The 15,123-nt window shown below is 38.3% G+C and overlaps 1 protein-coding gene across 1 annotated transcript in view; it reads right to left on the bottom strand.

Annotated features, from left to right (window-relative positions):
- Window positions 1–7,025: 7,025 nt before the first annotated feature.
- LOC112057854 (parapinopsin-like) overlaps window positions 7,026–15,123 on the bottom strand; it is a 49,687-nt gene continuing 41,589 nt past the window's right edge. The window contains exons 5-7 of the mRNA XM_024098418.2: window positions 10,550–10,690; window positions 10,004–10,093; window positions 7,026–8,679 (exon numbers count right to left, since the gene is read on the bottom strand). Of these exons, the coding sequence (XP_023954186.2) occupies window positions 7,936–8,679; window positions 10,004–10,093; window positions 10,550–10,690 (975 nt within the window). The 3' untranslated portion in view covers window positions 7,026–7,935. The remainder of the gene's footprint in view (window positions 8,680–10,003; window positions 10,094–10,549; window positions 10,691–15,123) is intronic.

Genomic DNA, 15,123 nt, shown 5'->3' with positions numbered 1-15,123 from the left:
ATTTATTTTTTATTGATTAAGCATTACCTGTTGTAATACCTTCCTATAGCCCAAGAGGCCATTTTCTGGGCCAGTCTTGCCAGAGCTTCGTTATTTTAAAATCTTAATGTTTGTCAGCTCATACTAGAAACCATGAGTAGGTAAGTATTTTTTTTAATTTAATGACAAGTTAGCTCTTGACTGCGATGTCACTGCAGGACATAGTCCTTTTGTAGAGACTTCCAACCATCACGATACTGAGCCACCTGCATCTAACGAATCACTGCGACTCGCTTGATGTCGTCAGTCCACCTGGTGGGGGGTCGACCAACACTGCGCTTTCAAGTGCGGGGTCGTTATATTCCAGCACCTTGGGAGTTTGGGACCCCAACGTCCATCGGCTCGAACTATGTGCCCCGCCCATTGCCACGTTTTGATCTTTATTAACAACCTATTAAAATAAACATCAAATCACTTGAAATATCATCTACCTACTGTATGATATCCACTAGTAGGCTCCGGATGACATTTGTTACATAGAATCTTAATTTCGTATATGTCAACTAACATACGCCAAAGTTAGTGGATTAGACTGCTGTCAGCTTGACAAATAGTAGCTGAAGCGCGCGACAGCCACTTGAGGCCGGTGGTTGTTTGCGGTCGATGGCTACTACTTTTTTGGTGGATTGAATCTCTTTTATAAATAACTCTATATTTATCCATATTTATTTAAATGACTGAATTGAAAGATTGTGATGGACTTGCCAATGCACAACTTTAAGCAATGTGTTAAAAACATTTACTTAGTCGAGGTTACTACACTATTGATGAGTTCCTTAACGATAAAGGTGCTTGGAGGCCATTGGATCAGCTTCCACCTTCACACAGGAAGTAAAACTATAAGAAATTGTAATTGTTATCAATTGTAAATTATAGTACTGTATGACTTTTTCATTTCAAAAGAGCAACTGTTGAGTTTCTTGCCGGTATCTTCTCAGCAGAACCTGCCTTCCGAACCGGTGGTAGAATCTTTACAAATAGTCAACTGACGTGTCAAAAGTGCTTGTAAATTGAGCCTACTTGAAATAAATGAATTTTGATTTTGATTTTGATGAACCACAGACTACGTGCGTGCGTTGCCGTCGACTCTACCAGGTTTACTGAGGTAAGGGAGAGACGGGTGCGGAATCGCGCGAATGGCGTGTGGCAGCGTTTTGTGTCAGCGCTTAGTGGTCGGTGTGGGCCACAAGAAGCGAGCAGCGACGATTGTAGCGTGTGGCGGCGAGTCCATATATATATGAAAACTACAGGAAATATGCCGGTAGCGGCGTTTTGTGGTTGTGGCCGGTGCGTGGGAGCCCTAAAATATGACAAATATTCACATTCCCCTTCAACTGTCGGGAAAGTTAGGAGTGGGTACGACAATAGACCATCGGGGTGGGGATCGAACCACCACCCCTCGGTGATGAGTCCGATCGCTCTTACCTTATACTTGGGTTCCCGGAGAAGACGTTGTATTGGCCGGTTGGCACTCGCCTCTGTAACTCTATCAGATAGTGAGTGAGTCCATCACGTCTCTTGTCATTCCTACTTATTTCTGAATGTTTATAATGGCAAAGGCCCTCTTTATCAGAGACGTCTTTACCTATAGTGCACGGGGGGCGCCGCGATCTCAGGGGCGCCCGAGCGCCACTATTTTGTTTTCGAATTAAACTTTTTTTTAAGTTGTGTACAGTTATTTTTGTTTTGTTAACCTTTGCACCCATATATATAAAGTTAATTTTATCCGTGTAATTACAGTGGGTGTTACATAACACCGGAAACATACATACCGGATAGTGTTACATAACTTACATCTATCTTCCCAAAATAAAACTACGACAGTTTCAAAAAATTACTACCTGCGAGACCTAGTGTACCCACCTAGTTGTTTACAGACAAATTTTTGAAATTTTTGAAAATAGGCGACTACAATATAAAGGAATTAGTTAGTTACACAGGTTGCTGTGGTAACTTGAACTGCTTGTATGTACTTAATCCATTTTAACAGTGCTCAGCACGCTTAGGTACTAGAGAGCAATGATAGCACCCGGGCGCTACGTTAGCTGCAACGCCTCTTTCTTTATAGTATAGTCCAATAGTCCAGTTGGGGATAATGCTTTTGATTTCAGTCGCAAGATTTGACCCAAACAACATTGGAAGTCAAATAAAAAAAATCTCGACGCTAACAAACTTTTGCAATTATTTTGGCCCCTTCGTTCATTCGACAGTATAATGATATTATAATCCAAGCTTCGTTAGCCGCGGACCGCGGGTGTCGAGTTACGGCGTTAATGGTTGAAAACAATTTGATTATTATCGTACGTTTCGAGAGCAGAGAATTTTTTTCAGATGGAATTTCAGTAATAATTAGAATTTTATGTTTTGGGACCGTAAACAACTGATTTTTTGTGAAGGAATTATATACTGACTTTAATCTGTTTATTTGCTATCAACATCATCATCATCATATCAGCCGATGCAGGTCATAGGACTTTTGTAGGGACTTCCAAACATCACGATCCTGAGTCGCCTGTATCTAGCTCATGTCGTCAGTCCACCTGGGAGCGAGTCGACCAACACTGCGCCACAGTAATATATTCTTACTGTGACTGCGCCTCCTAGTGCGGGGTCGCCATTCTAGAACCTTGGGACCCCAACGTCCATCGTCTCTTCGATCTATGTGCCCCACCCATTGCCACTTCAGCTTCGCGACTCGCTGAGCTAGTCGCTAGTGTCATTTGCTAATCATCATCATCATCATTATCATCCGATGGAGGTCCACTGCTGGACTTCGGCCTCTTGCATGGACTTCCAAGCACAACGGTCTTGAGCCGCCAGCATCCAGCAGCTTCCTGCAATGCGCTTGATGTCCTCGGTCCACCTAGTGGGGGGTCGACCAACACTGCGCTTTCCGGTGCGGGGTCGCCATTCCAGTACCTTGGAACCGCAACGTTCATCGGCTCTTCGAACTATGTGACGAACCAAAGTCACTGAGCTATGTCAGTGACTTTGGTTCGTCTGCGGATCTCCTCATTTCTATATTCATTTCTATACTGCAATAGTCTTGCGTTTGATTTCTACTCGTCCTACTCTATTGGATTATTGTCTTCTCTTTGGGCTCTTTGCATCCAACCCTCTTGAAATAAGTATAAAATAATAATAGAGAGCTGAAGCTGCTTAAAAGACTTGTTCAGTGGGTAGTGGTGAACAATGGACGCATAATATGATGATGGTTTCAGGAGGAAGGAAAAAGATGTGCAGGTAGGTACTGAATAGTAGAGAGAGATAAAGAATAGAAAAGTATTTTCAATTGTTTATTAACTGAGTAAAATATGAAAGCAAACATTAATTTGGAACATTTTGTTCCACGAAAGGACGACATTGATTTTTTTTTTCATTACACATTTAGAATTATTACGTATAGAAACGCAAACATTATCAGTCTATAATACGTTGGAGACAAACCGTGGTGGTACGGTGTAACTGAGTCATCGCTTTCAGATACAGGAGTGGGTGAGGCGACAGAAGGGAGAAGAGAATTTTTATTGTCATTAAAGTATAAATCTTATTTTTATTGTCATTAAAATATAATCTTAATCTAAATTAAATGGTACCAGCGTAAAAACAAGAGTAGGTAGAAACTGGATAAAACTTTTTATGAAGGAACGATAAAATAATTTATCTATACTTTTCGATTCAAAATTACATAGATCATACTCAAGTGTAGGTACATCTCTGTAGATCTCGCGCATCTTGATCATACGCTAAGATATGACTACGCAATACGCATATGATCTGCGTGCGAACGAGCACGTTCACTCGCTCCCTTCTGACGTTACCCCTCTTCCCTGTGCCTATAGCCAAGTGGCAATCGATTCTCTTTCTACGATCGCAAAAGCTTCGATAACTAGAAAAATTAATAGAAATGACATTTGCTATCGATCCGTCATTCCCATACATTTCATACTTAGCATAGTATATGCTGGTTGCCTTTCTACGTGTAATAATTCTATGTATACTTTTACAAGTAAATATATATAAATAAATTAGTCTAACTACAAATTTAAAGCTACAAAGTTACCTTAAACGCCCGAACATACGAATGTTACAATCTTGGTGTTAAAACTTTATAATCGAAATTTGTAAAAATACATTTTATACAATCTAGTTACGTTATGTTATACTTAATAAGTTTTAGAATGGTACTTAAGTATTACGTAATGTTAACCATAATAATCGACTTAAACTTAATTGTTATTTTAATTAATATTTTCCGTAGTACGGTAGTAAGTCTGTCAATCCGCATTGGGCCAACGTGGTGGACTATTGGCCTAACCTCTCTCATTCTGAGAGGAGACATGAGCTTAGAAGTGAGCCGAATATAGGTTGATGATGATGAATTGTTACTGTCATTTATTAATTAAAGAAGAAGAAAATCATTTATTTTAAATCATGATCATATTTTTTTCCCGTTTTCCTCCGTTGATGGACATGGAAGATTATTATTTAATTTTGTATTTTGTTCAAATATCTGTACTGTCTATATGTGTACTGTCCATCTCAAAGTTCATCAACTATTGATGGGATTTGCGGTCTCTTCCTTTATCCTTATACCCAAGATTTTATTCTATAGATATGTAACTAGCGTGTCGAAACTGAGGAGGACGAAAGTGGTAGTTGTAAAATAAGCTGGCGTGGTGGCCCTCTCGGTCTGAGAGGAGACTCGTGCTCAACAATATACTATATTCGAGACACGTGATATTTAATTTCACTGTTATATGACGATAGTATCGTGTTAGACAGAAATAGAACGAACTCTAGACTCCCACTGACAAGTGATAAAAACACCGTTACAGAGTAGCGCCGGTCACGGTAGGTACACCCATAACGCAAGAAAGATCGTAACTAAAGTTAGTTTGATGGCTTGAGTTAGTTTTAGAAACTGTTAATTAAACACAATCCTAACAGTTTGTGCTACTTTCCGCTTCTGCAGACCAAACAGAGACTTTCTTCCATAGTCTAATGTCGCGTACTCAGTTTCTTTGGATGTATCACACGAAATGATGACACGTCTATAGAGCGACTTGTGGTCAATGATATTTTATACTAGAGATAGTGCACTAGCACCAGGGCCAGCCCGTTCATACGGCGAACGGAGCAGTCGCTCCAGGCGCCAAATCTTAGAGGACGGTGAAATGATAATCCTACTCAACCGTAGACAGTAATGCTCCTAATATTCAATTGGTCACCCCAGAGTATAGTCAAGATCTTCGCGTTTCATTCTTACTTTACACTCTTTGGTCTAGGTATCTACATATTGTTAGGAACAAACAGGAGAGGCGCCATAATTGGATCTCGCTCCATTTTAAAATTAACTTGGCCGGTGCTGACTAGCACATCAAAACTGAGGCGGAAAAATGTGGATAATTGGCTTAATTTAGTTTAGGCATTTAGTCGTTTACAACGAAAGTTATTTAAACAAATAATACCTAAATGTTGTCTACAATGTCGAGTTGTGTATTCAGGAAGTGTAAAAACTATATATACATGACTACACTGTATAACACAAAGTCGCTTTCTTTGTCCTTATGTATGCAGTTTTTTTTAATAGATAGAGTGATTGAAGAGGAAGGTTTATATGTATTATAACATCCATGGTTCCCGTGGGATTTGTGAAAAGCTGTTGTGTTGACAACACAAAGTTGTGCTCAGTGGAGTAGCTGAGTTCAGATCACTTTTTGCGGTGATAAGGTATGTATAAAACATATCTGTAGTATAAAATATCGTTGGTGCACTGTGTGTTTAGGTACTCTAATCTCTGTTCTCTGTCATAAGGGAGCAGGCTTTGCCGTCGGATCCAACATTACGTAAATGTCTCGTAATAATTAATTGCTCGCTTTTGGGAATTCACAAATGTAGGTATACGCGGTCTTAAGTGGGTCAACTGTTGGGCTTACTATCGACTTTATTTTACTCAACTATGGCGAAGCCAAAAAGGAGGGTTATGATTTTAGATGGCTATATTATACTATGTAGTTGTAGGTAAGTCACAAAGTCGCTAAATTAATATCCCCTTTGTTTTTATCAAAGGTTCCTTTTTTCATTTTTCAGTTAATTTAAAAATATTTATTATGGACAGGACAGTACATAAATAGGTATAAGTCATTATTTGCTCGGTTTAAACTAAAAACCTCAGCGTATTTCAATATTAAACATTCCCTGGAGCTCAAATCGAGTGCATAAGGCTGCCTGTCCACCTAAGCGGAGCGAGGGAGCGTAGCGGAGTTGCAGACTATGTTAAACTAATATTATAAACGCGAAAGTTATACAGCAATTGTATGGATGTTTGGATGTATGTTTGGATGTTTGTTACTCTTTATCGCCGCTACTACTGAAGCGATTTGGCTAAAATTTGGAACGGAAATATGATAAATAAATGAATAAATATTGTTAATGAAATAAATAAATGTTAAATTTTATTTATTTAACCCCGCCCTGTTTCCCCGCTCCGCTTACCGGTTTTATATAAATTTCTAACTAGCTCGGAAGTCCCTGTACACTTAAGAGGAGCGCAGATTTTGTGCAATCCTATTGGTTAATATTTCTCAGCTCCGCAGATACGAAATCTGTAAGCTAAAAACATGACTCCGCCACAACCGAAGAATCTAAAATGTAGCTGGCGGCTTAGAATACCTCAGACGTCAGACCCGATATGTACTGCGAGTATGCGAGACCCATAAGTTTGCCGAATAACCAATGAATATGACGTATTATCCTGTAAAATATATATTTGAAAAAAGAATTCTATAAAAAAAAACTAAATAATTTACACAAAATAATTTACACTTTTCGAAATAGATTCTTATCAAAATTTATTATAAGTACACAACTTATAGTTATTATAAAATTTTAAAAATTATTATCAATTAAGCCTAATTTTATCAAAATTGACTAGTTAGTATTTTGATAAATAAATATAAATAGATCTCTGAGATGGTGTCAAGATTGTTCGTGTTTGAAGAAATTTATTGGTTAGGTAACCAATTATTTTTCAAAATACCTAATTATTCGCTTATACTTTATAGCCAAAATTAAAAAAATGCCAAAAGGTAGACATATATTACAAAAATTTTTCAGAACACAAGTCGTATTTTTTTGCAAAATTTTTCAAAGATACGATAAGATAAGATACATAATAATTAAATAAATACAGCATGTGAAAAACTGATTCTTGTGCTAGGGTTATATTAAAAACTCACTTGTTATTTCTTACATTCTTAAACATACGAAATATTTTGATCAATATACCTAATTATATTATTAGGTATAATACTAGTATTATATCATTTTTCGATTCATACTTCAATATTATCATAGGTATTTCTCCTTAAAGAAAAACATTCTTACTCTTATACTCTATTTAATTGATCCTTAATAAGTTATATAATAATTCGTTTCATTAACATCAAAATACTTTAGATAAATTAGGTATATATTTATTCTTGGCACTGATATCTTTATCACAGATCCTTGACTAGCTTTCATTCTTATCCTACGAGCATACGCTCACAATATAATTTTGACAAAATAAATCACAATTTAATCATGAAAAGCTTAAAAAAACTGCTTGAAGTAAATAATACAAAAAGTGTTTAAGATAAATTCGGTATCAGAGAATTATTAACACAACAGAACAGATATGGAGAATATAACAGTCGATATATAAAATTTCAAAAAGCATAACTGTTACATTACAGGTGTTTATTAAGAATGAGATAATATAAAGCAAAATTACTTTGCCGTTACATTTGTCATAGATTTTAGTGACGCAAACCCTGCTACGCTTCCATGTTTTGTAATCATATATTGAATATATAATAATAGAGTGATAAATTAATTATTAACTATCTATATTTAGTTATCATCGTCACTGCAATCTCCTTCGTTCGCGCACAAGTAACTTTTGGCACTGTCGTGCCTTGAATCGGAATCAAATAGTTTGCTAACAACTCTTTCTTTAGAAAATATTTTCGACGGACTAAAAGTTTCAAGCTTCGTTTCAATTGAAAACTTCCTCCGCCTACCTTCAGTTGCAACACCACCTAGGTCTAAAGAATAACTATTCTTTAGAGGCCTTTTGGTAACTTTGAATTCACTAAAATCAATTAATGCTTTGTCTACACTAGGAGATTCTTTGGTATCACCATTTGGTGCTCGAGTAAAAAGAAAACGTTGGCTATCTACCATTGTAACTACTGGTGATGGTACCTTCATGGTTTTCCAAGATTCTGCACAAACTTCATCAAATTTTTTATTACTCGTGCAGCTTTCTTCATCGTCGACAGTGTCTCCTGATTTTTCGGCTTCAGAATTTGTTTTAGCTTCTTGTATTGTGCATAATTCGTAGAGTTTCCCTGGAGGTCGTCCAACTTCGTTGACTGTCATGGAGATGGAGTGGTTCTCAGAGTCTTCGATGATGTTGTTCTTTTTTCTCGGTGTAATAGACGTGATGGTTTCTGAGTTGTATCTAACGGTAATGTCGTTGTAACCGGACGGTTTGTGCGCCGGTGACAGCATCGTGTTGTTGTAGCATCTGTCTGTCTGTGAGCCCCCGCGTCTTGAGTGTATTCCAAATATCCGTTTTATAGATTGACGGAACTGCAAAAGAATAAGGGAAAGATATAATAAAACATAAGGGGAACAAAAGAATAAGGGGTGCAAAAGAAAAAGGGAGAACTGTTTTTCTGAATATTGAGAAATAATACAATAACAAACTTAACCTAACTTATTCTAATAGCTATACAATGCCATTGCCGACGTGGAGTAGTGGCAAGAATGCATTTCCGCGTTAGAAAGTCAGAATTTTGGCTCAAGTCGAGCCAATAATTTAGCCACTCTGAATTTGCTCTTACTTATAGTTCCAAAAGTATTAGCTCAGGTTTCTTTAAAGACAACCAACTAAACAAGAAACTTGAGAGTGGGGACAATATTAATCCAACGGATGGATTGAACTCAGAAATTGTCGGATTTAAGTCCTCACCGTTAATTGTGGATTGAGGTTTCAAATTCAAAATACCGATATGATTTTTCATATAACCATGACGAAAATAAGCCAAGATTCAAAGCTTTGGTCTTCAGAGATATAAAATTATATCTCTGAATACAAAATATTATAGCACCATATTACTATTAATTTCTTTCTCGGTGTAATGATTTTAGGAAAAGAGGTGGATCGATATAACGCTTACATTGATCTAACTAATCCTTGGAAACCTGTTATAGTATCAAATTTTCTCCAAGCAAGTTGTGTTATCGACAAAACTTTTACGCTTCAGGTTTGGGAACGGATATTATGTTCTTAGTTTCAACAAACTTCAAGGAGTATCGACGAGCAAAGAGGTTTCGTGTTCTAAGTTATTACATCAAAAGATCCCGCCTCGTTAGTGCACTGATTAACCTATTCGCCGATAACGACGTGTGTTGGTCTTACGAGAAAGTCCATTTAAATTGGAGTAATCGGTCAAATACATATCTCAAAGAGCACTCTCTCCTTCTAGGGCAAGTATTAAGAGTTAAAGCTCACCAAGCTCTAATATCAGTTGGCTGACTTGGAGTTTCTGATTATATCTATCAGATATTGTGTTAATTATAATGACCGAGACATGCTCTTCTTTTATGAAGTTTAACACACCAGTGCCACGACTTTCCAACTAAGGTAATTTCTTGGATGAAAGAAAATTCAATATTTCATTGCCTGATTTAGGACCTCGAACTTCATGATTTGTACGTCGAATTTGAGGTTGAATAGACTAACTACCGGCGGCGAAGGGTTACCTTTTAAAAATAATGATGTATGAGAAACCGGATTATTAGCTGTATGAATTTCCTTTTCTTTGGGACGGCTTATCTTCGTCAAAATTCCATGCCTCGCCACTGCGTAACTACTGAGCCGACGAGGAAGTTAGTAAAGAATAGTAGCTACCTGTGTATTCATGCCGACATATATAAGAGGGTCGTAGCAAATGGAACTCTTTGCCACGAGAGCAGGTATGACGCCCGCACCCGGCGATACCTGAAACAATAATAATTATTCTATTATATCACTTCTATACTATAATGACGTCATATACAATTCATAAAGCTGTAATGTAAAAGTAATGGTGGATGTCGTTAAAGTTAACTACTAAACTAGTAAGGCAACTACTAAGTTTCTTGTTGCCTCTTCATAGATCCTGCATTCCAATCCGCCAGCAGAGTCACTACTAAACGCAATCGACTTTACAAAAGAGCTTTTTTTCTAATGTTTTAAGTGCCTTAGATTCTTAATGGGACCTATAAAATTTTGTAACCTGCCTGCCACATACTGCTCCAGTGGCATGGCAAGTAGCGAGGAAAGGCAGAGACGTCATTTGGTCGTTATCCATCCCGCCGCATTTCATGCCGTTCGTCCTGCCCACCACGGCTTTTATCGGTGCGAGCGTGAGTCACATGTTTCTTCGAGTTCTGTACAAACGCAACACCAACTTACGATTCCCTCAGTAGCGAACTGCTCCATGAGAGCGAAGAGCGAGTACGGCGTCCAGGCGACGGTGAAGGAGATGATCATGATGAACACCATGGTGGTGGCGCGCGCCTCCGCCCGGCTCACTCTCCCTAGTCGCTTCGAATTCTGTGCAAACAAACGACATAGGTATTAAAAGTTGAAGGTCAGTGACGGCGGTAGCATTGTCTATGTCTTTGAATGGTAATGGCAGCTTTTGATCTAACCTGAGAGTGGATAGTCCAGTGGATATGACCTCTCTCTCCAATTCCGGAAAGTGTGGGTTTGATTCCAGCCGGCATGCACCTTCAACTTTTCAGATGTGTGCATTTTAATAAATTAAATATCACGTGTCTCAAACAAACATCGTGAGGAAACCTGCATACCAGAGAATTTTCTCAATTCTCTGTATATGTGAAGTCTGCCAATCCGCATTGGGTCAGCGAGGTAGACTATTGGCCTAACCCCTCTCATTTTGAGAGGAGACTCGAGCTCAGCCAGCAATCTTTTAAGGTCGCTGTATTATGGCTGGTACACAACGGCGGCCTCCGTGGCGCAGTGGTTTGCGCGGTGGATTTACAAGACGGAGGTCCTGGGTTCAATCCCCAGCTGGGACGATTGAGATTTTCTTAATTGGTTCAGGTCTGGCTGGTGGGAGGCTTTGGCCGTGGCTAGTTACCACCCTACCAACAAAGACGCACCGCCAAGCGATTTAGCGTTCCGGTACGATGTCGTGTAGAAACCGAAAGGGATGTGAATTTCTATCCTCCTCCAAACAAGTTAGCCCGCTTCCGTCTTAGATTGCATCATCACTACCATCAGGTGAGATTGTAATCAAGGGACTTGTAAAGAATAAAAACAAAAAAAAAACACAACGTCGATGTACAATATAAATAGAAACGGAGATCTCCCGCCTCACAATTTCAAAAACCTGTTTAAATTATCTATTTTTTGTACAAGAGTAACTTTTCTACGACGACAAAATGTCAAGCAATCTTTTAATTATATTTTTTCGGTTTCCTTCCACCGAGCTAAAAGAGCGCTGCAGAAATGGCTAGCTATTAAAAGGTTTCGTTCATTTTATAATGAATTGGAGCACGATAATTACCTGACATCATAATATCATTTTACTGCTAGCCGTTGGCAGTAATTTAGTCCGTCTACTATTTATGTTTTCTAGCGAAGCTTTAAGCAGTACTTTAGTCCGTCTACTGTTTCTGTATTCTAGCGGAGTTTTTATATAAGCTAACGTAAACGGAGATGTAAATAGAAATCGTCTGTATCTATCTATCGTCTAACTACATTCGTAGAAGAAAAGGAACAACTGACCTATTACCTGAAGACTAGTTACATATAGAAATAATTGGTCCGGGTCTGTAATAGAATTAGACCATACGATTTTGCGGTTTGAAATTGAATCGTTATAGGTATCATACCTATTTTTAGGGTTAACATTTAAATAGTGCGTAGGTGGTGTAGCTCTATAGTCTTGTTTGAATCCAGAAGCTACTTATTTTGTTACAAAGCAGCATGTCTGTTTCTGTATGAACGATGGTTAAGTATAAATAAATGGGTAAATGGGTAATTACTGACATAAGAGACTCAAAATCTGTCTCAAGACTGGGAAGCACATTAGAGAACACATACCTATAGAAAAAAAATCAGAAAGTGAGATAGAACGACCATTCTATTGTTTAACTATTTGAATCCAAAATGGACGACCGGTCGCCCATCGTATCCGTTACGTGACATGTTAAAAAATATAACTACCACTAAGGGCAATAGGCGAACACAGTATCATGCTCCGCGCGATAGAGGAATATAAAGATTTTTTAAATGGCTCACAACGGTAGATTAAAACCGCATTCCCTGACTTTCGGCTTCATCAACGCAGACGGGCTTTTCGATAAAATACTCGCGGGCAGCGAATAGTTAATGTATGTATGCGTCGTCAAGAAGACAAACGAGTAGCTACGTAGATTATTATTAATGTTGTTCTGAGATTGAGCAGAATTGTAAATTCGTAATTACATCTGTTAGCGAGCGAGACGGTTGATGCATATTTTATTCAGTTTCGTATTAAATGTACCTGGGCAATTACTTTCTTTATGAAAATCTGCTGTGAGAAATCAGTAAGTCTGGTATCCAGATCACTCGTTTGTTATTTTACACAATCGGGTATTTGACTACCCTTGAATATATTGATTTTTATTAGGCATTCGGGAAATTTAAGTCAATATTTACTAATGCTACTAATATTATAAACGCGAATTTGTATGGATGTATGTTTGTTTGGATATTTGTTACTCTTTAACGCCGCTACTACTGATGCGATTTGGCTGAAATTTGGAATGGAAATAAATTTTACTATGGATTAACACATAGGCTACTTTTCATCCGGGAAAAATCCATGGTTCCCGCGGAATTTGTTAAAAATTTAATTCCACGCGGATGAAGTCTTGGCGTCCGCGAGTTGATACATAAAAAACAAAAATCGTCGGGATATTTGTAACACTAGAGGATACAGAGGGGGGGCTAGGGGGCTCAAGCCCCCCCCAAAAGGATCGAAGTCCTCACTGTTTTCAAATGTTAAGTTTCTATAATACATTATTTGTAAACGTGACAAATCTAAACTTCGTTCGGTAACTTGTACCTGCAGCTATACTGTGTGGCATCCTGTCGTCCGTGAGACAGATTACCAGTTTTCGACTGTAGGTTGATTTCTAAAATATTAGTCTGATAGATCCAAAAATTAGAGCTTTTTGTTACAAAATTTGCTCTTCTTTTTGAGTCTTTTTTCAAAATTAAAAAATCTTTAATAGTTTTTCAGATATTTGCAAAAAACTAAACGGCCTTTTCAGGATTCCGTAGTCAATCTTATAGTTTCGCCATGTCCGTCTGTCCCTCCGTCTCTCCACGGTTAATCGCATAGACTGCTAGAAAGCTGTAATATACCATTAAAAATATCGACTAAGTCATAAAATAAAATCTTGAAAAATATATTTTTTTTTAAATAATTCCCTTACATGTAAGTGTGGCTGATTTTTTTTCACATGTTTATAACATAATGTGGGAAATGTCTTTAAAAATATTGTGGGTCTACAATCACCGACACCGGGTCTATTTTCCGATTTAGGGATCTGTTTGTAAAATATAAAGGTTATAGGGGTTAAGTTTTGTTAGAGTCAAGTGTTCCCCCGCCTTCTACCAGCTAAACGGTTGTTTATTAATACGTTAAAAATTTTACAGAAGTAGGGTATATAATGAAATTATGAGGAAAAGTATCAGTAAATAGCGATAGCTACTTAAAAGTACTTGTAGCACGAGAACTGCATACAAATTCCGTTGTTTATGAGTGCATGGGTTTATATATCAAGTACGTCAATCAAGCGGTAAAAAGAAAATTTAAAAAAAAATTGGGGTTTCTTTCCTACGTGCAAAGTGAGGATGATTTTTTTTCTCGTCTATTTCATAGTGTGACGCTATCGGTATTTTTATGCATTTTATGAGCTATAAGTAGTGTCCCAAAAGTACTAGTTCTTTCAACTTACTTGTTAACACTCGGGAGTCTTTTATAGAGCTCAGGTTATGGCTACGCCTTCAAAAAAGGCTCAAATCGCAAAAAAGGTCGAGTTCTTTTTTAAACTCAACTTAATATGACATAGTAGTCATAGTTTATACTCTGGTTTTCTGGGTTAAGACTAGCCATTTTATTGGAACGATGCACGATGTCCTTTTATGCAGTGAATTGGCAGAAATCGCCATTTTATATTTTTTGTACCCATACATATATGTCGTCAGTCCACCTGGTGGGGGGTCGGCCAACACTGCGCTTACTAGTGCGGGGTCGCCATTCCAGCACTTTGGGACCCCAACGTCCATCGGCTCTTCGAACTATGTGCCCCGCCCATTGCCACTTCAGCTTCGCAACTCGTTGAGCTATGTCGGTGACTTTGGTTCTTCTGCGGATCTCCTCATTTCTGATTCGATCACGCAGAGATACTCCTAACATAGCTCGTTCCATCGCCCTCTGTGTGACTCTAAGCCTTCTTATGAGGCCCATAGTTAGCGACCAAGTCTCGGAACCATAGGTCATCACTGGCAACACGCACTGTTCGAAGACTTTTGTCTTCAGGCACTGAGGAATTTCGGACGAAAAGATGTCGCGAAGCTTCCCGAATGCAGCCCAGCCGAGTTGGATTCGACGGTTCACCTCTTTCTCGAAATTGGACCTACCTAACTGGATCATATGTCCTAGGTATATGTATTCGTCTACAATTTCGAGTGCAGCGTTCTCAACTATAACTGGGTGGAGCGATACATGAGCATTACACATTATTTTTGTTTTGCCCATGTTCATTTTCAGGCCCACCTGTTGAGAAACGCTGCTGAGGTCATTGAGCATGGTACTAAGGTCATCCAGAGTCTGTGCCATGATGACTACATCATCCGCGAACCGCAGTTGAGTGATGTACTCGCCATTGATGTTGATGCCAAATCCGCTCCAGTCCAGAAGCTTAAAGACGTCTTCCAGTGCGGCGGTAAATAGCTTCGGAGAGATC

Source organism: Bicyclus anynana, chromosome 16 (genome assembly GCF_947172395.1).
Source record: "Bicyclus anynana chromosome 16, ilBicAnyn1.1, whole genome shotgun sequence".
In the NCBI taxonomy this organism is placed as follows: Eukaryota; Metazoa; Arthropoda; class Insecta; order Lepidoptera; family Nymphalidae; genus Bicyclus; species Bicyclus anynana.
The sequence above is the reverse complement of the archived record's forward strand: the minus strand, read 5'-3'. Positions and strand labels throughout refer to the sequence as shown.